This window comes from Molothrus aeneus, chromosome 6 (genome assembly GCF_037042795.1).
Source record: "Molothrus aeneus isolate 106 chromosome 6, BPBGC_Maene_1.0, whole genome shotgun sequence".
Taxonomy (NCBI): domain Eukaryota; kingdom Metazoa; phylum Chordata; class Aves; order Passeriformes; family Icteridae; genus Molothrus; species Molothrus aeneus.
In genome coordinates this window covers 15,339,851-15,363,249 of record NC_089651.1, presented here as the reverse complement: position 1 = coordinate 15,363,249, position 23,399 = coordinate 15,339,851, and the positions used below count along the sequence as shown (strand labels likewise).

Genomic DNA, 23,399 nt, shown 5'->3' with positions numbered 1-23,399 from the left:
TTGTTGATAAAAATTAATTATTCTTGACTGAGCTTCTGCTGATTTTAAAGTCAATGGCAAATGTCTAGCTAGCTTTAGAGAACCTCCATCCCACTGTATTTTCACAGTGACCCCACTGCACAGTCTGCATGTCAGACTCCCAGGTAAAACATGCTGCCTGTTCACCCTGAGCAAAGCTGGAGATTAAAAGGTACACTTCAATCATCTAAAAACTCAAAAGGTTTTTTGGCAATCTTATTACTGTGCAGCATTAGCAGTTGCAGTTCTGTACAGGGAACACCAGTTCCTCTCCCCAGGGATTTCTGCTGGAAAGAGCTAGTTGGAGCCACTCAGAGAAACAGGCAATTCTGCAGTTTTGTAAATTATTTTCAAATTGATAGCCCTTGTGGCAGGTGGTTCTTCAGAAGCCTCTCCAAAGTGCTTCCCCAGTGTGCAGGTACTTGGGGCAACATTTTAGAAGGGCAAGCTGGTGGCAAGTAAGGACAGAGAAATGGATGGACTTTGTCATGGAGAGGAGATGTTATTCAAATAGTAAGAAGTCCTAAACACCCCATTTTAATCAGAGGTGGCAAAAATCAGCCTTTTTGGGAAAAGAAGTTCCGTTAGAATCCTCTCTGTTGTCTTATGTGAAGAGGACTACTTGAATAACATTTTCCATTGAATCTTGGAATCATTGATTTAGACTTTTTCATTGTGGTCAGCATTTTAATCCAAGGACATTGAAAGGCTGTACTTAGTCTGCTTTGTTGTCTTTTTATTCCTTTCAGGCCCTTTGGAACAGTGATAGACTTTTTAGTCTTTTAATGAAACATTTCAGTACTGTCAGCATTCATTATTAAGCTAAAGTACTTTATGCATTTCCAAATTAAAATAGTTTGCCGGCTCCACTCCTTGAAATATCTCAATATTTTTAGAGGTTAAAAAAAACTGTGATATGCCATAATTTCCCATACAATAGAAATTCTGTTTTCTGACCAAGGCATGTAATGGCAGCCCTTTTTTTCTGCAAAAGTAACCAAAAATGGGATACTGAAGCCAAGTAGTGAAGCAGTTTGTCTTCCATAACTGTATTTTAGGGTTTAATATGCAGACACACCTCTTGTTTTTGGCTATCAGGAGTGCTTCAAATATTTACCAAAACTTGGTAAGACATTACCTACTATAAGACTTTATTTTAATTGTGTGCATATTTAGCCAGCTGACCTGAAGTTTTCCATTTGGGGCGTGTCAGACTAAAATTTATGGGAATGTTTCAGCTGAAAAGCTTCAGCTATTCCTAGCAAAAAGATAGGAAGAGACACATCCTTTTCTGCATATTATTGTAGTTATTTTTTAAACCTAGTAAGTGTTTTGTGATGTTCTCCTATATCCATATTTTGGAATGAAGAGTTGAAATTCATCTGGAGTACCTGGAGTTGAATCCCAGGTACATTTACTCTTTCTATTAAAAAACAAAAGAAATTTAAAAATGGACCAATCAACAACAAAACAAAACCTTGACTTTTATTTGACCAAAGTGAAAGCATCCAAAATCAGACATTCTTAGGGCAAGGGGGGCAGCAGATGAGGAGGTGCTGATCACCTCTCTGGCCACCGGTGTCCGAACACAAGGAAATGGAATGAAGCTGCAGCAGGGGAAGTTCAAGTGGAACATCAGGAAAAAATTCTTCACCCAGAGGGTGGTTGGACACTGGAACAGGCTCCCCATCTAAATGGTCACATCACTTAGGCTGACAAAACTCTTCTGAAGACCAAGTAATAGAATTCTTTACTGAAAGATGCATAACCACTCTTTCTTTCCCTTCTTTTTTTTTTAGTAAGAATGTGTAAGCTGCAGGTCAGATGTTTAGAGAAATCCCTTAAGTGACTATTTACTTTTTCCCTGAAGCATGGCACAGTTTGTTGTTTCTGTGGCTGCTTGCATAGAGAACTCTGCAGAGAAACAGCAGAATCCAGACTTCCTTCACTAAATAAGAAATCAGAATATGGGACTTTATTTCCTAAGCTGTATTTTTCTAAAGCTTTAGGTGATAAGTTCCTGAGTAACTACTGCTAAATGAGCATATATATTCTTGCAAGAGGTCAGAGGGCTGCTGTTTCCCCTCTGTGCTTGGAGCCTCTGTCCCTAGGGACTGAACGCAGCTCTGAGATCTCAGCTTATAAACACAGGTTGGAGTAGACTTGTAGTTAGTAAGTAAAGCGTTAATGAAGGAAGATGAAGTTGGTTTGAACTGAAAAACATTGGTTCAGTTCCTAGGTTTAGCCCCAGATATTTTATGTGTGAGCACAGGAAAGACATTTAATCCCTCCATATCTCAGTTGCATATGTTTAAAACAGGAATGAAAATCTGATCTTTGCTCCACCCCTTGTTTTATCTCATCTCTTTAGATCGTGCATTTTTCAAGGCAAGGGCTGCTTCTCTGTATGTGTAGACCTGAAGTGCTATTAGTGTGTAGTAGGAATAGCAATAATAATTAATAACAACAACAACATTTGGAGTTCAAATTCCGACAGACAGCTCAGAGCCATTACACATTCAGGGGAATGAAACACAGTCAAGCCCAAGACAGCAATTTTCATCTGAGACCAAATTTAACAGTTTGGCAGGGCAACCAAATTTGGTGTTATGTAAGCTGGGCTTTGCAACTTCAAACCCTGGGTTTATTTATGTTTTGGGGATTTTCCTTCCATTTCCATACAGTTCAGTCTGTAACTGGCACTGTTTTAGGGCTGGCTCACTGTGGGTTCTACCCTGCTGCAAACGACGTTTGGAAATCTGAAAAGAAGGTTTCTTTAATTAACTGAAAACCAGAGCCCATAGTCTACTTGATATGAAAAATAGACCAAATTATGGTGGTATTCATAGCCTGCTGGAATGGTTGGTTGTTTTGGAAAAAATTTGTTTTTAAAGGAGGCTTGCCAAGAAACTGTTCTGTCAGGAAATGATAAATGGCACTTGGGAGACTTGAGTGGCCTGGGCTGTATGTATGTGCCTTGGTAAGTGCTGACTCAATCCTGTGTGCTCCTGATGGCTCCCACATTCACAGCAAGGGAATTTACGGTCCTGATTCACAAACTCATTACTGTCCTGCAGTTCAGGACTTTTACACATGGCCTCAGGATTGTTTTATCTGAAAACAATGCAAACACATTTCTTTGAATTACACTTCAGATAAACTTTTGGTTTTCATTACTTTTACAGTGTATGCTAGAAACCTTGCAATTTCTTTTCCAAGACTATAGTTTGTCTGAATATTCCCTGCCAAGTTTCGTGTTTTCTGTTTAAGTTGTTGTTTTGGTTTTTTTTTTAATAGTATATTTTCTATGAAGCTGTGAAGTTTTAAGAAATTTGAATAACAGAACAGTAAAGGCTTGGCTAGAATTTGCATGACAGGGTTGGGTTTTAAAAAGTAAAAGAAAAGACTGTCTCTGTGCACTGAAGAAAGGTTTGCTTTACACAATGCACCATTTAGTCACAGGAGTTCTTTGCAGTGACGTGTCATTTACTAGGTTCTGTTACTGTAGGGGATATGTTGCGTGCGAGTGGACAAACCTTTGGAGTGTGCTCTTCTGAGTGCTAGCTGTGATCCATCTTTTCAGGGCATTTATATTACCTTAATCCCATTGACATCAATAAGTTTACTCCTCATTTACTCTGGAATGAAAGAGGAGTGAACTGGGACTATTGTATATTTAGGCGACATTGTTGCAAAACATGTCCCGTTCCTGAGTCAGCCGAGGGAGAGAGAGGGGCTCATGCAGTACACAGAGCTAAAGGCATTATTGTTTTTCCAACGTTGCCTAATGAATCTGGCTGAAAAGGGTCACACAAATGGTAGAAAAAATTTGCATCTACATGTCCATGAAAATTTATGCTGTGTGCTTGTACAGATGAAGTACAGATTAAAGAGTTTGGAGATAATTTGATAGAAAATATTTTGATTCATTGCCTTTAGCTTGAATGTTATAGTTCCTAGGCACTTTAGGAAGAATTTGTGTATTTGGTCATTTGCATCCTTTTTAGCATTCACATAGGAGGCAGTTGTGAAGATGCCAAATCCTTCAAGGATCCCTTCTCTGCCCTGGCTCTCCATTATTTTTCTGCCCTGGCTCCTGTTCTTTGCTATTTCTGAACAAATCCTGCCTCTGCTTCCCTTTTATTTACCCTATATATGGCACTGGGGCACAGAGCAGCTGCAAAAAGCTGGATGGAGACCTCTGCCCACACCCTCAGTGCTTCTTGTCTTTGGAAAATGCTGTTGTTATTTGGGTACTGGGGGCAGCATGACACCTTGGCGTGTGTTTAATTGAAGGCAGCACCTACCTAAAGTAACCTTCTGCTCTGTGATTTCCCAGTGACAAACCTGCTGACAGCTTTTACATGCAGTGATTAGGGGAAGAGTAATGTGAAATGCAGATATCTCTGCCCCCTGCAGCCACTTAGATGCTGGTTTTCACATAATGTGCCATTGATTCTGCACGTTTTGCATATTGAGCTAAGGGAAGTACCAGTGCTGATTAGCATCAGTGTGAACAGGGACTTTCTAGGAAGGACTGAACATGACTTCATGGGGAACTACATCAGTGAAAGAAATGAATGCTGACCTTGGCATTTGAGTTCCAGCATAACTGGGTGCATAAATAGCACATGTGAATCACAAAGTGAGTAAAATTAAATTATTTAGCATTTCTCCAATGCTTACAAGTTTTGCTGTGTCAGGCATTGGTATATAATGAGAGATGGGAAAAAAATGTTATTCATATGAAAGTCAGAAGAATCACAGAATCACTAAAAATAGTGCTAAACTTCAGATTTCAACAGCAGTTTCTGATTACTCTCTTCATTTCCTCTATTCATTCCAGTATTTTGTGTCCAGCAATGGGGTATCCCGGTCTTTCACCTTTAGAGACTTCAGAGTGTGAATCTGTTTCCAGGGTTGCCTAGTTTTGCAGCACTGGAATGACTGCTCCAGAAATATAATGATGTCTGTCTCCTGGGGTGGCTGATTTAAAACCTTTGCCATGAGCAGTGACCCCCCAAGTGAGTGAAGTGCGTAATTAGTACAGGTGTTCACTGTACTAACAAAAGCATTTGGAGGCTCAGGGACAGTCTGCAAAGATTGAGTTAATGTCATTTTCCACACAGGGCAAGCTGCTTTGTCCAGCGGGGACATACAAGCCCTAAATTAACTGTAGAATTATAAACAGACCATAATTACAATACATAAGGAGAGAAACCTCATTTTGACCTCTTGTATTGTGCTTTCACTTGTATTGTGCAAAGTTACAGACTATGTGCTTCACTTCTATCCAAATACATGGATCTTCCTCAGTGAAAAGCTCACCAGGAGTCGAGGGCACTCAGAGAGTAAGGGAAGTGTGGAGCATTTTGCAGCAAGGCATTGCAAACAAGCTTGACAGCGTTTCCTCTGCGTGAAATATTCCTGTAGAAACGGTTCCCTGGAAAATGGCACTTATTTCTATTGCATTGGAGAGATGCTGTGATTTGAACAAGCTTAGCTTTAGCCAGAGGCTTATTTTGCTATTGTACTAGATGCTCTGTTGTGCAGCAACAGGGGAGGAAAACACAAAGAATCACGATAAAGTTATATTTGTGATGATGTGTCTGTGTGTCTGCACATCATCTGCAGGCTGTGGATTTATTAGTTTTTAAGTCAGTAGAGCTGTTGTATAAATAATGCATATCAGAGCTGGTCCCACATGGTGCACTCACTGGCACATGTGCACTGTGAGTACTCCCTGAGCCAGAGAAGAGTAAGTGCAACCAGACCTCCTGTGTCCTCTCTGAAAGTCAGCTTTTAAGAGGCAGTGTCAGACACTTGTGTCATTATGACAGTCCTTGTCCCTTCTAGAAACATGCACTGGTGTGGTTATTGTGGGGGTCTCAGGCAGTGTAGGTGCTGTTATTGGCTCAGACATTGTTTTCTGCAGAACCTGAGGCAAGCCATTTCACTTTCTGTTGTTTCCATTTCCTCAGCCATGACTACTGAGTGTGATAAACATTTTGAGGCTTGGAAGTCAAAAATGAAAACAGAAGCACTTGATCATGTTTATAATCTTTGTTATTCCCACTGCTGTTCTGGATTTATCTTAAAACTTAGATATAACTTGAAAAGTTTATTTCTTGATGGCCATGGTATTTGCAAGTCCAGGCTGGATGGGGTTCTGAGCAACCTGGTCTAGTGGAAGGTGTCCCTGCCCATGGCAGGGGTGTTGGAACCATAAGATGATATTTAGGGTCCCTTCCAGGACATTCTGTGATTCCATGAAAATATAAATCAACAGTTCAGGTATTAGGAGCAGAAGCATCTTGCACCCTAAAGGAGCTGTGATGTTTGAGACTGAAGTAAAGCTCTTTCACATTTCAGAGCAGATGTGTCAGAGCTAAAGCTGTTAGTCAAATCACATACAGTCACCCGTGAAAATGGATGAAAAAATCTTTATTAATTCTGAATTATGTTGGCATTTTAATCTGTAAAGTCCTTAGTAGGTACTATGTGACAACTTTTTTCAAAGCTTGCATGATTAGGGGTGAATGAATTTCTCCTGAGTAGCTGATTAGTCTATCTATTGGACTGGGGCAAAAATACTACTTAACAAAAGAGATTAACAGAACAAAGAAAACAGATTACTCCAGAGTAACCTTTTTCCCTCATTCGAGGAAAATATGTAGAGAAAATAGGAAATGCCTGCAGCTAAACCAGTTCGTGTGGTGTTACCCAGATCTTCCAAGCAAAGCATGGTCTGGCCCCTGTGAACAGCCATGATCAATCTCCAGGAGGAGCAGGCTGCAGCTTGCCTCAGACACAGGGTGCTGACTCTCTGCTGTTCCCTTCCTGGAGTGCCACTGTCACTGAAGTCTCCCTGGTGAATGCCCAAGACAGACTTGGTCCCTCTCTGTGGAGGAGCACCCTTTATGTGACGATGTCTCTCGTGACTTGCAGCTACTGAAGGTCCTGTAGAGCTCTTTGGCTGTCTCAGACAGGATTCAGTACCTTCTTTATGCCCCCATGATGCTTTCCCCTGCTTTCACTGTATCACTGCTTTTTGTTCCTCTCTGTAAAGGCTGAGGAGTGTTACCCTGTGCTGTGAAACAGATGCTGCCTCCCCATCACTAAGAAGCTGCATTTTGTTATTGATTTAACAGGGATAGTGCAGCCCTCGATGGCAGGGGCTGGATGGGAGAGAGCCAGCCACGTGTTCATGCTCTGCCTCTGTGCGATTATAACAGTCCTGGTTGGAGGGGGGAAATGGAGAGGGGGAATGTCACAAAGCTTTATGGTCAAGACTGTCACCACCTCTGCCTGAAGAGTCTTCCAGCATTTCATCATGTCTAGACTATATGTGCTGTGTGATCTTGTGTAGTAGCCTCCTCTATCATAATATAATATTACAAAGCCCAAAGCTCTTTTTAGTTTTGAACAGTAAATGGCCATCATTATCTTCAGAATGAGCAATTCAGGCTACTGCCTAAGAACCAGAAGAGTAAGAAGTGGATGCACATCTAACATCTGGAGCTGGGCAGATCATTTAGTCTTCAAGCCTGTCACAATGATTAATCAGCTAGGAAAGACTGTGAGCCTTTTGCTTCCACCACAGTGCAGTTGCTTGTGCTGCCAAGAGATCCACTTTTGAGTCATGGTTTACCATCCAAACAAATGCCCAGCCTGGCTGTATTCCTAGAAGAAGTTACTGACAAAGAAATGCACTAAGGATTTTTTGTTATCTTGGTCATCCATTACATTTTTCAACCATGTTATTTTGTCAGGAACATTTGCTTACTTTTGAAGGCATTATAGCTTAAAATGTTATGGAAAAGAGCCTTGATATTTTAACTGACTCAAAACCAGAGGGAAATCTGCAATGAATTGGGAAAGTTAACCCATGCAGAACTTGCCACCAGTAGCAGTCAAATTATCTGTCTCTTAGTTTTCAAAATGTATGAAGCCTCCAAAGTCTTGGGAAATTGGCTTAACACCATAAGGTTTTATTTAAGCAGTAGGAAAAAAAGGGAACAGATATGAGTCTTTAAAATCTAGGTTTTGGTACCTTGGTGTATAGAGAAGACCTGTTTTTGAGGTTTCCTCTGCAAGAAAGTTGGTCAGAAGTTAACTCTGGAAATTGAAGCTGATATTCTTGCATAGCTGGTTGGCTTCAGAATTTGAAATGTTAAGCAAAAATGTTTAAAACTACAAAATGCGTAACAAAATAATCACTTCATTCCCCCCGAATTCAACTGGCAGAGCTGTTGAACTCCTGCAGGCATGGTAATGACTTTGTATGACCCATGAAATTTGACTGAAAACCCTTCTTCATTAGCAGTTGGTTGCCTTTGTTGTAGTTTTGCTCCTGGTATCCCGAAGATCTCCTAGTTTGCCTTTATGAATAACACCATGACAGCCAACAAGCAGTTTCTTTTCCTTGTAAACATGAGTTTCCACTGGTAAATATATTACATTCTAGTTCACTCATTGGTTATTTGCTGGCTTGTGATTGATTGTAGCTGCCTCCACTTTTTGAAGTGCTCAAATGAAACAAATGAAATGTGCCTTTGGGATGTCCGTTGATTTTAGAGGGTGCAGATCACCTGCATCTTCTCTGGATTTCAGCGGGGTTTTGCTGGATGCTTAAATTTCTACAAAATGCAAGTGGTTTTATATTCAGAAGTTTCTGAAGGAGATATTTCCAGGGATATGATTTCAGCAGGATTGAATGATGTTTCGAAAGGCTGGGGGAGTAGAGTGGGCTCACAGACTTTTTATCACCACTGAATTTCACCTCTGATCTCTGTGCAGCCCCTGGGAATGAAAAGTGCCTTTGGAATTGTGTGTGGTTTTCTTTCGTTCCACTGAGCTTTCCCACTGAAATTTTCTGTCTTGCATCTGTGTCTTTGTAAAGCTTAATGCAATGGCAAAACAAGAGGCCGCCTCCTTTCTGAGGAGCAGGCTCAAGCCAACAGGAACACAGCCCTGGTTTTGTGTGTTCAAAATGGGTGCAAACTCGCCACCTTATTTATCATCAGGATTTCTAACCTACAGATGCCATGGCCCATAAATGACTTCCCCATAATAATATTTATCAAAGTATTTCTGGTCTAATTATTCATGCTGAGCTTGTTCTCTAAAAATTTCTCTTGAAAGAATCTTTTTAAAGATTTTTCTTTTGAAAACATATTCATGACCACATCAAACAGAGATTCATGTTGCTGTTAGTTTAATTACCAGCAGCCCTCAGGGAAAACTCACTCAAAACTCACTGTTGTTGTAATTGCTTCTCTCCCTTTCTCTCCCCCACTCTTTTTACCTTTCCAGTTTTGATTGCTGCAGAAGTCATCATATGGTTACTCATTTTTTAAGCTCATTTTAAGTACTAATGGGTTTATGCCCTTTTTGCCCATATAGTAACTATCAAATTATAAATAATTAGTAGAATCTGGATGCTGAAAAGGACCTGGCCAAAAAAACCCACTTTTTTGAGATAACAGTTGAAGTTACCTTTGCTTTTAACTTTTTGAGTAAAAAGGCAGATAGTGATGTCCTTCGCAGTGCCATGCCATAAGATCAGATCCATAACCTGTGGATCTGTTCCAGCTATGAAAGCCACTACACCTAGTCTGGCTTTATTCCCTTTGAAAAGCAGCATGGATGCCTCATTTGGGTGAAGTGCAAAGCATAACATAAGCAGTGCTGACCTAACACGACATGATACATGGCAGATTTGCTTTAAAAAGAGCAGCAGTCTCAAATCTGTTTTGAATTAGAAAAAGTGTTTGAGGGAAAGGAAGGAAAAAGGGAACCATTTCGTAGCAGGCATCTGAAAAATAACAGTTTGGAGGAAGGAGGAAAAATTGTCAGGCAAAACCTTACAGTTAAAGCTGAAAAATGTATTTCTAACACAGGGGATTATGAGTGTATATCTTACTCTTTGTTTTTTTTTTAAATGAAATCTTGGCAACTTAAGTGCATACTGTGATGGTCCAGAATGAGAACAGCTACTCAAAGGTGAAATTATCAGCAGTATTCTGGCAAGAGGTTATTAGTCATAGTCCCAGTATCATACAAGAGCCAGAGCCAAGGATTCAAGAAGCAAAACATTCCCCTTTGGAGAGAGGTCAAGATTAGTCACTTTTGTTTTCTTTATTGGGAGGAGGGGGACAGTGGGGGTTGGGTTGGTTTGGGGTTTATTTTGTTGGGGAGAGGAGTTTTGGACATATTTTTATGCCAGTTGGGTCTTGTACTCTACACTTTTTAACCCCAAAGTGCTGTAAATATGCCACTGTTCCACACGGGGAACGGGAATCTACAGCTTGGGGAAAGCTGTTGTCTGACAGCCAAACTCCTGACAAGGAAAATATGGAGTGATATTCAGAGGCTGTACTTCTGTGGCGCAGCCAGCAGAAAGGGTCCTCCAGAGGCAAGAGCCACAGGGAGTTTTCTTCACATCTGTGGAGCTGGAGCATCTGAAATACAAGTGCCTGTTAGCCAAACAGAGAGCCTTTCTTTCCTCTGCAGATAGGTACCAGGGTGTTCAACCAGAGGGACCCTGCGGAGAAACGTTTTGCTGGACAAGAATGTGATTGAGAATGAGAAAGCAACCTGTTTTCCAACCCCCTGTCTCCATAATAGAAACCAGAAAGGTGCTGTGAGGTTTTCCTTGAGACTGGAAGATGTGTCCAGGACAGGGAGAGTATTTTCAAGGTTTTGTTAGAGACACTCATCCAAGCTGATGTTAGGAATGGTTATTGTATCTGAAGGTGGGCTGCTGGCTGTGCTGCCTCAGTTTCCCCCACGCTGTGCTGGCAATAACAGGACTTATCTGCTGTGCTTAGGTGCACCCAGGTTTGCACAGTGCTGCAGATGCTAAACATGGAATCGTAGACCATCCTGAGTGGGAAGGGACCCACAAGGATCATCAAAGGCCAACTCCTGGCCCTGAATATGGCCATCATTTATTCTATTCAAACTATTACAGAGAGATAAGGGGCTTTTTTTTTTCCTAGTTTCTTTGATCAATATTTCCACTATATTTCTTGTTATCTCAAGCCTGTTTCCCATCCTCCATAAGGCTGGATTTCAATTTAAGCATAATTCGGGAAGCTGTTTATGATTATGGTGCTGGATGGATATCCAGCAATTTTTGCAGATACATTAACTTCTAATACTTCTGGTATCATTGATTCACTTGTAAAGAAAGAATCCCTCCCTTCTTGCCAACTCATGTCTTATCTTTAAACTGAGAGGGAGGAAAGTTGCGTCTGGTCAGAGAGATACTGTTTCCTGAAGGTGGGGCTATAGTTAATAAAGATAAGCTAATTCTTGAAAATATCAGAGTATTCAGTTAATAGGATAGGGGGATTTGATCATCTTTGGTAGTTTCTGATGAAAGTTATATTTAGAGACAAGACCCTCACCTTCACTTTCCTGGCTTCATGCAAGGAGGGAAAAATATTCCAAACTCCCTTGTTTATCTACTGATACACTGCTAATTTAGAGGAAAGGGTTAAAAAAAAATCTGACCTTTGTAATATTTTAGAGAAAAAAAAATTGCTGTATCCTGAGGCAGTGCTGGGCCAAAGACTGTAGATTTTGGATGCTGTTCTAACTTGAAAATTTCCATGTGTTTTAAGTCTCATCTGATTTATCTAAAACAAGAGTCAACCACAAATTTTAATTGCTTGGCTATAGCTTTCTGGATGCCAGATAGATCTGCGAGCATTGCAAACATCTGGGCATGGACTGAGCGCTGGGAGGCCAGCAGGACAGGCCTGGGGAGTGGTGAGGCAGCAGATGGGCCTCGTGGCCCAAGACTACACCAAGAACTAAAGAAAGACTCTCAGGAACAGCTGATTTCCAACAGTTTGGTTGCTTTAAAGAAGCCAAATATTTTTGCAAGTTGTTAATAATGGCAAGAAAAGCGCTGAACAGAGACCCCAGTTCTCTGCTCTCTTCTTCAGTGGCAGCTGTTTCCAGTCCTGCTTCTGACCATCTCCTGCAGTCACATCCATCATGGTGCTCATTCCTATCTTGATTTACTAGCATTTTAGGTCATTCCTTCCCAACATTTTTGCCCTCAAGCCTTTCTGAATCCTCTCCACTTCTAAAAGAATCATGGAATCATCATAGAATGGCCTGGGTTGGAAGGGACCTTAAGATCATCCAGTTCCAACCCCCTGCTATGGGAACACCTTCCACAAGACTAGGCTGCTCAGAGCCCCATCCAACCTAGCATCAAACACTTCCAGGGATGGGGCATCCATAACTTCTCTGTGCAGCTTGTTCCAGTATCTCACCAGCCTCAGAGCAAAGAATTTCTTCCTTACACCTAGCCTAAATTGCCCCTCTTCCAGTTTGAACCCAGAAAAAAAAATTCCTAAAAGAAGCGCTGTTCCGAAATCTTTCAAGGTCTTACACTCCCTAACAGTCCATGACCAAATGCATTTCATTCTCCTGTAATTTAATTCTCCCAATTGCCAGCATCCTAGTGACCTCTTTGTTAGAAGGAGTGGTTTGTATTCATCTTACCTTGCTTCTGTTAGTCAAGCAGCAAGTTATAGACAAATAATCTTATGAAGGTTACCTCTAAAAAACCAAACTAATTTGTTTGTAACCTTTGATTTCTACTTATTCCTCAAAATTTTTAAAATCTTAAAGGAATTGCTCTCTTACATAAGCACAACATCTGTTGTTGGTGCTTGTTTCTTCATAGGGAAAAGTGGCAGTATCATAGAAGAGAGTTTTGATAACCTGCTGCTAATATTCTTTATTTGGTCTGCTGTATTTCATATTGTATTATTTATTCCATCACATATTACTGAAGTGGATTTTTCATATCAGTTTTTCACCCATCAGAGCATGTCTCTTACTGCCACTGGTTTCAAATATAATTCAGGGGAGACACCTAATCTGAAAAACAACATCATAGTTGTAACCTACCCTCTCCTAAGAATCATTAAAGAAATGGAGCTGAGTGAATAGTTAACCAGAGGTGTCATATTTCCAGAAACTTTGAGGAAGCTTTTAGAAAAACATGCTTTTCTTTGAGAAAAAGAACATTTGGAAAAGAAAAATAATTCTATGCAGTTTAGTTACTTGCTAATCAAAATTGCTTTCCCAATCCTAATAGAAAGAACAGATGCATAAATCAACCATGTAATTTCTCCCATTTCCTATAGCTTGAGCATTTGCTACCCTAGATCTTGTGCTGCACAACCAGAACAAAATTCTTCAAACGAACAAAAACTACTTTATAATGCCACAAGTATTACAGTCAGTAATCAAATGGCTACATGCTGGTGTTGCTGTTTAATTCCCAAAGCAATTTTTAAAAATTGTGGTACAAAACTGAGTTTCTTTCCAGTGCATTAGGAATTTACTGTAGAAGTCAAGCCCTTTGTAATAGTTCACTGATAGCAAGATAACTTCTGGAGAATCAGAGCCAGCAACTGGTTTATAAATCCTGGTTGTTGCTGAGCTCTGATCCTGGCTCCATGGCTCAGAATTTTCTCCCCAGCATCATCCCCCCCTGTTGAATGCACAGGCAGCACACCCTGATCAATGACGAATTCTCAGCAGCTGTTCAAGGGCTCTTACTACAAAAAGTAGATGGTTTTTATGCTTTTGAGAAGTGTAAGATAAATATTTTCCTATAAAAATACACAGCAAGACGAGAGCAGCAACAATCTCAGTTTATTGAAAAAACAGAACCATTTTTAGTATGTCGAAGCAGAGATTGTCACTGATAGCTTTAGGCAAGAGAGCTGATTTTAGAACTCAGGGTGTAGCAAGTGCCTTTCTTTCCAAAGATACACTTTGTCTGAAAAATACCCATTTTATTTGTCAGTGGTTAAGACAGTGGTTACAGTGTTCATATGTTTTCATTGACTAGAAAGAGACTTCTTTTTCATGCAACCCTCAAAACCTGTCAATCTTGTTCTTCAGAACCTCAGCCTTCCTGTTTTCTGAGCAATGATCAGTCTTACAGTAGTGTTTTTTCACTAGCTCCACTTCTTCTATCCTTCCCCTGGACACCACACACATATTTTCTTCTTTGTCCAACTCTCAAAGAAAGTACAGACAGTCTGGAGAGCAAATCTCCCTTCATGCAGATTACATTCTCCTTTAAACACCTCAGGGGCAGAAATATAACCTCCAGCAAAACTGCTGCCTCATCTCAGGCAACAAAGTAAACACATCAAAGATGGAAGTTCTGATAGGGGGTTTTGCAAGAATCTGGGATCTTGGGCATTGCAAATGGAAGGGAGGCACATTCTATGATTTTTGAAGAATCATGCACCTGAAGAAAGAAATGTTCCTTAATAATACTGAAACCATTGGTCTCTCCTGCCACTATTATAGAGAAATCTTTAAAATCAATTCTCTGTGAGGATTCCCATACCTATCCCTGAGCTCCTCCAGAAAGCCCCTCCTAACATCATTCCTGTTCCTGTCCTCAGAGCATTAACTTTTATGCTCCAGCATAAAGCATTAACTTACAGAAATGCTGATACCAACATGTGAGAGGCCTTAGCAAGAAGAGGAGCCAGGGAGTTTCTCTCTGAAGCTTCCTCAAGTATTCTGAAGAACTTAAATAGGAAGAATCCCACCAAAGACAACTGTGATTTATAAGCACGTTTTCTTCCAGAGCAGTCTCAGTGTTAAGTACCACTGGATACTGATACATTCCTTCATAACATTGCCATTAACAGGTATCATAAGTTATGGAATATTTTTTGCCTTTCATCTTCTCTCCAGCTGAGTCATTGGTGTGCCTGGTGATTATTCTGTTGGCAGAAATGACTTTTTTGTGTGTTTTTATGAAAGATAAAGCTACCTTATTATTCAGTATGGTACTGAACAGCAGACACATTAGAGATTTGCTACAATGTGGAGAGATGCTCAAAGAAAGCATCATTTTTTTATTCCCCCAGAAGTTTGCTACACTGCAGAACAATAGGGTCCTCCTTAGTAAGAGGCCACTAGAAGTGCTGAATACATGAAGGTCTCCCCAATCTTTTTTGGCTGTTTTGAAAAAGTGCCTTAAATAATCAGTTCTCTTTGAGCCAAAAAGCTGCACCCACAGGAATGAATGTTAGTTAAGTCAGGGCAGCAGACTTGGGAGTTTAATGTTGTAAAAGCAGCTGAAATTTTCCTTTATCACATTTTCATTCAGCCAAGTGTTGCTTGCATCCTGGTTTCCCTCTTCTCCTTTAGCAGCTTCATGCTTGGCTCTCTTTACTGAGAACAAGGACAGCCCCCCTGAACTCACTGAGTGAGCAATGAGCTGATAAAAATTCTCTTCATTTCGGACAAAAAAATCTGTTTAATCAGCGAACCGTGTTAAGAACATAGGTAGTTATAAAACAGCATTCTATTCAAAGGGACTATGATTTTTACCCTTAATATTTACTTTTAAAATCTCTGAGGATGAGAATGACAAGCAGATGACACAGCTTTAATCAACAGTATTAATCAACCTTGATCTCTGCAGATTATGGAGCAATACTTGGGATAACCTATTAATAATTTGTGGTCTTCGTGGCTGAAATTATGCCAAACTCAAAATTTTGTCCTTCAGCTTCCCATGGCTGAAAATACTGTTCCACTCAGCTCTGTAATTGTGTCTGTGATTGCCTTTTCCTGGTAAATTCCTATAATTAGTTTTGGGAGTAGGTCTCCAAAGTGCTAGCCTTTAGTTCTCCATTACAGGGGAGCCTAAAAGAGACCCTTCTGTCCCTGGAGCTGTCCCTGGAGCCAACCAGGCTTCTGTGTTTTGTTTTGGTTTGGTTGTTTTGTTTTTAAAATCAAGGAAATAAATTCATTGCTACACACTATGTTCCGGATCAAACCATGAACTTTTTATGAAAGCTTAAAATTAAAAAGTGTTTCAAGTTAATACAGCGTGAAGATTTGCAGAATTTTAATAGATAAAAAATAATAGACAATTTTAATTGGAAATTATTTTGCTCTTTCAGCAAGAACAGTCTCTGTCTTGTTCAGTAGCACCTCCTGGAATGCCTTTGATCCCTTTACAAATATTATTACCTTTGTAAGTGCATGTCACTAAGGGTATGAGAATTGGGATTGTTCAGCCTGGAAAAGAAAGGCCTTGGAGTGACCTACTCGTGGCCTTCCAGCACCTGAAGGGAGCCTACAGGAGAGATGGAGAGAGGCTATTATAACTGCATGTTTTAACTTTTCCTCATAATGTGCCATTTAAGATTTGTGTGCTAACCTTTCAGCCTTCATGAGGAACTATTTGGTTTTGGGTTGTTTTTTTTCTCAGTGCACTGCATGGATGGGATTTCATTCATTTCTAAGAGAGATTCAAAATTGTTTAAATCTTCTCTCCATCTGTGCTCAATCTATGATCCTTGGAGTTGTGGTTTTTTTTTAAACAAAACTCAGAGGATGGAAAGATTTGGTATTCATACAATATTTCAGTAAGACTTAGGAATAACTGTGGTGTGTAATTTCTGAAGTTTCAAACACTGCTTCCTCTTCCCAACAACTGTGAAATACAAAGGAAATTATTTTGCATATAAAGAATCTGATCATCCAAACATCATGCTTCTAATGAAACATAAATCAGCTACAAAGAGCTTACTTAGTTTTTCCTAAAGGAAACAAATCAGTCTGAGTTATTTTTCTATGTAATTAACAATGTTTGCTGTTTTAAGTAGAGAGATCAGAGTTGTTCAAAGCGGTTAAGATTAGAGCAACATCAGCAGTTTTTCTGTTTGCTTTACTTTTATTCCTTCTGGCATCAGAGCTAATTTCTAATCAAGTAAATGTGTTTGAAAGTATGATTCAGGGGGGATGATACATTTCTCCATGCTAATTGCCTAAAGCTGGCTTAATAAAAAGGATATTGCACACAATGACATTTTTCTAGTGGGTATAATTATCTCTGCAGCAAGCAAGTGAATGATGTATTTCAGGATGTGTGTTTGGATGATGACAGGCAGATTGGGCACATTAATAAGCCAGGCTGTTCACCAGCAAGCCTCTTTTTCTGGTACATCAGAGGCCTGTGATGACAGTAGAAGCTGCCTTCTGGTGGCTCTTACTTCTCCTTTCAAAATATCTCATCCTTTAGGCAGATACTCCTTTGGCAGAATTAAAAATGGGGGCCCACTGCTGCCTTGTTTGCCAATGTCATCTTTTCTGATAGAGCCCCAAGAAGCAGAAGATCCATGTACAGAAATCCAGACTGCACCTTCTCTTGTAACATCCAAAGAATATACTACTATTTGGGATTGATAATTCAGTCCAAGGTCGGTACAGAGCCCACTGAAGCCACTGGGAGTCTGTGCTTGCCAAAATCTACTACTGAGTCCAGTGTGTCTTGGAGCAAGCCCTTCAGGGGCACTGAACCCCCTGGGAAATGGAAAGCAAAACTGATTAAACAACAACTAAACACAATCAGCTTTCTGGACCTCCCTCCACAAAATCTTTGTGGCTTTAGAGCCCTACCCCAAAGAGCAGGAGCATGGATGACAAAGGTCTTTACTTTAAATCTCATCTGGCTCAGCTCAATAGCAATTAGCTCCTGCCTCTGCTTCTGTGGGCCTCCTGCACTCCACAGCTGCAGCAGCCAGGCCTTGTTGCCTAGAAGAAATTAGACAATTATCTCTGGGAATTTATTTCCCAGCAAGAATATTCACTTCTCACTTCTCCCCAGTACTTCATCACCAAGATGCACAGCTGTTGAAGGACTATCCAGATCTCAGTCCAACCTACTGTCATGTTTAATAGTTCATCACTGCAAGAGTTTCATGAATGCACGTTTTCCAGATATATCTCCAGCCTGTGTTCCCTCTGGTAATCCCTGCCTGGAATCACAAATTAAGACACATATGCATATAAAAATCCCCCAGTTCATTTAGAATAGTTAGCAAAAAGACATTTCTTGTAGAAGGAAGAGTTGTCTTTTGCATTCTGAAGATAGCTGTTTGTGTGGGGGCTTTCGCTGCAGTCCTTCCAGCAGAGTTGTCTCAGAAAACAATACCTGGGCAGTGGAGGATGCAGGAATGAGGTATTTTTGTAGGTTTCACTACCACTGATTTGTGCTGTGACGCTTGGAGCATCATGAGTTTGCCATCTGTAATGGGCACCATTTGGGCAAAATGTGTCTTTTTTTAAGGGAGGGAATAAAGAGTGATGACATGAGAACCTGATGATATGCTCAGTTTTCCATCTGTGTTTCCTTCTAGAAATCTTGAACTTATCTGTTCTTCAGCTTCCTCATTTCATAGAATCTCATCTTTCAACAGCCATTTCCATCCAGAATTACTAGTGTTTCATGTACCATCTAGGGTGCTTTGCCTAATGTTTTCAAAACCAGCTGCAAAGTATAAATCTCTGGCACCTCATATTTTTAAATCACTGTATCTGCTTCCCTACCAGTTGTACAAAGTGTTTGAAAAAACCCAGCATTTTCTCTATGGTGGAAAAACATTTTAGTCTCTGCTGAAATCCTCCAGGTTTGTTGATGTTCTGCTCAGCCTTACTGTCTTTTACTATCCTGTGTGATACTTGGATGACAGCCAGGCACATATAAATTGCTCCCACTCATGCTCTCTCTGGCAGTTTTATGTGCCTTCCAGTACTTTCTAGCAGATATTTTAGGCAACAATTTATTCCTATCACGGGGTTTTTTTCTGTTTGCTTTCTTTTCCCTTTCTAAAAAGTACTACATCTCTTTGCCTAGAATTTACTCAGTGTTTTGGGATCCCTGTGGATCAATGGGTCAGAGACTGCAATGACAAAATCAAGGCTTTCTTATTTTGCTTGAAGAAGCTATTAGGAGGCCATAAGGCAGAGTCTTACTGCCTAATTTCAATGCTTTTACCACACTAAGGGTCAGAGAGTGGGCAAGACTTTGAAGCTAGAAGTGCCTATCTTGCCCTTGGGATATTTTGCTCAGTGCAGAGAGGAGACTCCCAATGCCGGATAAAAGGAGTGACATTCCTAGAAACACCTAATTCTCAATTTTCCTCTGGCTACCACAGATACATGCCAATAAACATCCATAACCTAACCTCTTTTAGATATCAGCTTTTTAATTATATTTTCTCCTAAACATTAAAAGAAAGACCAGGAAAAAGGAGGTGGGGGGGGGAGAAGAGAAATAATTTTAGGAGCCTCTGTCTAAAGAAGACAATGAGCATTATGGATACAGGATGAACCTGGAGTCCCCCAGTCAAGAAATTAATTTTAGGCCATCTTAGAATTCTTAGTTTCTGTCTTGCTGGGGATCATGTCATTTCAGATGGCAATCCTAGGGAATGCTGTGTCACTGGGTTTTGAGAGCATAAAACTGACTCATGTCCCGCTCCCAGCTGCTATTCACTCATGGCAGCAAAAACACCAATGGGCATTTTGTGGCCTGAGTTGTTGTTAATTGAACCCAAATATTGCAAAGAGCATCACTCAATCCCAGTTTAAGAGTTGATTAGATCACTGCAAGTCAAGCAGTTATTTACTAGAGCATATTGGTATTATTAGGGCATAGAAACATGCTACAAGTTTATCACTTAACCAAAAAAAAAATGGACACAATACTAACAAAAAAAAGCCCACAGAAATTCAGTTCTGGGACTTAGTTCTCTATTCCAGCAGATCTCTTTAAAATCCTATTTGTCATGTGTTCAGCCAGATATAAAATGAGTGTCAAAGCATACACTAGAGGTGAGTATTAGCAAGCTTGTCCCCATCCAACCCTGACCTATTGTATTAAATTCCTAATGATCTGTTTGATGAACTGTGAATCTGTGGTATCTTCACAGAGGTTGCTCTATTCCTAATTAATATTACACATATGCCACTCAGTTTGTTGCAATTTTCTTGCATGCTGCTCCTAAGCAACTTGGCCCTTTGCCTTTGTAGGTCACACAAATGGACCAGAAGCTGAACCTCATCACAGACATGCTGCATCATCTGGTTTCCCGTCAGCAGGGGGATCAGGGCAACAACAGGTCATCTCAGAGAGGCAACAGCAGCGTCAGTTCCGAGCTTTTCCTCCCTAACAACACCCTGCCCACCTACGAGCAGCTGACAGTACCGGCAGGGAACGAGGATGACATCTCCTGACGTGGTGCAAGGCTGGGTTGGGTTGTTCCTACTTTTCTCCTCTGAATGGGACTGAGTGTTTAGAACCAGGGAGAAATTAAGTTCATCAGCCAACCAAGAAATCGTGCAACTGCTGTATCCACACCACTAGTCTCAAACATGCTGAAGTTACCCACAGTAGCCAAAGGATTGCCGGGCTGTCTTCCACCAGGCAAAAAAACTTCTGGAAGCTCCACGATGATTTTGCTCCTGAACAAATGATCACAACTTATTTCTCAAAAAGACCAAAATGATGTAAAGACAGGCAAAATGGCAAGGATTTAGAGCTCCTGTAATAATAATAATAATAATAGTAATAATAATATTCTAATAATACTTGAACTTAGATGGAAAAAAATGCATTCTGTTTATGAATCTGCAGATAGCAATTTATTTCTATTACTAAGGTTTTTAAAACAAACTAGGATAACTTATGTTGTTTTTATTGTATAAATATACACTAACATTCTAGACAATAACAAACCACATACTGAATGATTTTCTTTTTCTGTTTTATTTTAGTGTTACTACATAAACAGTTATCAGATAATGACCAGATTTTTAAAATCTGTTTTTCTTCAGGGAGGAACTAATCCTTAATCTGGAACAATACTATTTATAGTGGAAAGTGCTATAGATTTTCTAAGATATCAGTTTTTCATGGGGAGACAATAAAGTATTATATAGCAAAAAAATCATTCTGCTTTCTAGAAAATTGTTGCCAAAGAATTTATATATAAATAGAAAACACAGTGGTCTGAATGTACTTGTCCTGAGCATTTTAAAAGGAAGGCTTTCTACTTCCTAAATCTACTGGTTTTCAGCTTACAGATGCCAAGAATAATACTAGAGGCTGAAGTGGCTGGACTTCACTGGTCAAGTGTTTGAGCTGGCCACTCACAAAACATCCATAATCCCTGCAGGATTTCAGTTCAGGAAAGCATCTCTAATCCACACAGCACATACGGCAATTTTAATGTTTTCTTGAATAACGTCTTGAGAAACTCAACCCCCTGCAAGAGTGGGTTGGTACTGACAAGTGCCAGCTCTTTATTTAGAGAATTGAGGGCCTCGGCTATGACCCATGGGGCTGAACCACACTGCCCCACAGGATGACTGCAATGAAACCAACAGTGTTGGCTCAGTGTGAGCTCTCACACACACAAGCTGAGCAGGAGTTGGGCTTTGATTACCAAGGCTGAAATTACCAAGCCCTTGCAGAGACTCAGCACCTGAATTGTATCAGTCTTTAAAGCTGACAGCCTCAGGAAAAGCTCTTTAGTCCAGCCTGGTGGTAGTGGTACCTCAAACTGCTGTGGAAATGAGATGTAGACAGATTTATCAGCTCTTGCACTTTGAGCATCCTACACATCCAGTGCACCCTGTTCCCCTCACTGCAGAGCCTGTGCCCCACAGTGCTCTCCCTCTCCTGGGGGATGCCCTAGAGCCTCACACCTTGGCACAGCAGTTTATATGACCAGTCTTTTGACCAATATTACTAATCTGAAATACTGATGCATAATGAATTAGATCACAGGGAACCTTCTCATAGGGAACTCTCACATTCTGGGCTTTCTTTCCAACATTTCATCTCTTTGACTTGGACTGCAGAGAAAGTCCTGTATTAAATATCCTGTATTTAACTTTCCAGATTCTGTTACAGTTATCCAGCCTCTCTGTTGTACAGTAGATAAATGTTAAGGGTGTAGAAATTTACAGGCATAAAGAAGAATTGTATCAGGGCATTATGTTTTCATGGAAATCAAAATTATTCTCATGATTTTGAACATTTTTTAAATGAGATTCACTATGTAATTTCAGGTTATCAATCAGCCTGTTAATTTCCTAATAAAATACAGGACAAGAGTGCCATGTCTTTTGGTTATTCTAAAATCCAGACACTTGATATACACAAGAAAGCAGATGGCTTTTCTTCTCCTTTCTCTCTTAGCCCACTGTTCAGTGTAAGTATACCTTATTTGCAATGCATGACTGTAAGGCTTCTGCTGATTCTTCACTAGAGAAATAAAAGAAAATCTGGACTTTATCAGCTGGGATGACTGGAGAGAAAGGTGTGTCACATAGCCCTGGCTGAAAGCAGACAGGTCTGTGCATTTCTAGGGGCATTGTTTCAAACAGAAAATGCTTCCATTCCTGCCTGTTTGTTCCCAAGACCATACCTCCATTCTCTGTTTGACACCTAATCTTGGTGATAGCAGCATGGCACAGCAAATATGTAATGCAAAACATGATGTCCCTTTCTTGTCAGTTGTCTATAACTATCTGAAAGTCTTCATTGGAACCAGATTCATTGGAATCACCAGATTTTACAGGTTTTTGAGGCTGGTGGCCAGTTGTGAGGTCAGTGATTCCTCACCTGAGTCCAGCTGATCCTTTCAGAAAGTACAAAGCTCTGAGATCTACTACTTCAAACCTTACAGTCCACCTCATCCTAAGGAAAAGAAGATGATCCCTTTTCCCTGTTGAAGAGGGATGTAATAAAATGAACCATGGAATTTGCCATGCAGCTGCCTGGAGCCAGCCTTCCACAAGGGCTCACCAGAGACAGATCTGACATCTCTGCTTGGAGGACTGCCTGGAATTATCTGCCCTGCTGGGGCTTCATATCTCAATGACTTCTCCTGGAAGCAGATGCCTCAGCATCTTTCTTGCCCAAAGAACAGCAGCAGTGGGAAGATGAGTTGAGCAGTCCAACACTGGAGCAGCCTGAATTAGCCAGCATGCAGTGAGTATGTGTTTCTGCTAAAACCTTTCCTACTGGTGTCTCCTGTTTGGCTAAACCGTCCAGAATGGGATTTTTTAAAGTGAGTAGGAAATGTTCATAAATATCTTGAAGAGGAGCAAAGGAACTGTAAGGTAGGCCAAACCTTGACTTTATAGCTATCTGCCCCATTTTTGTGAGCTGTGTTAATGCATAAAATGCATCTGAAGCTGCAAAAGTAGCATCTTTCTTGGAGCAGCTCAGTAGCAGTTTGCATTTCCAGACTGGTGTAAGTTTAACCTAGACCCTCATCCCTGATGAAAAAAATAAAGTTAAAAAATAGTCATCTAAAAAAAATGTTAGCTGGCTTAGCTTCCCCAGCCTACTAGGGGGATGCCAGATGGATGCCAGATCTGGATGGTAGGAAGCCAAGGAAAAGGGGAGGAGGCAGAACACAGGGCTGCCCAGCTGAAGGTGGTGATGAAAGCTTACCCTGCCTCAGCCTGCAGCAGAGGCAGACAATGTGCAAGTTTGCAAAAGGAAGATC

The 23,399-nt window shown here is 40.5% G+C and overlaps 1 protein-coding gene across 1 annotated transcript in view; it reads left to right on the top strand.

Moving 5' to 3' along the window:
* KCNQ1 (potassium voltage-gated channel subfamily Q member 1) overlaps positions 1–20,507 on the top strand; it is a 328,778-nt gene extending 308,271 nt beyond the window's left edge. Inside the window, exon 16 of the mRNA XM_066552168.1 lies at positions 19,909–20,507. Within this exon, the coding sequence (XP_066408265.1) occupies positions 19,909–20,112 (204 nt within the window). The 3' untranslated portion in view covers positions 20,113–20,507. The remainder of the gene's footprint in view (positions 1–19,908) is intronic.
* Positions 20,508–23,399: the final 2,892 nt, after the last annotated feature.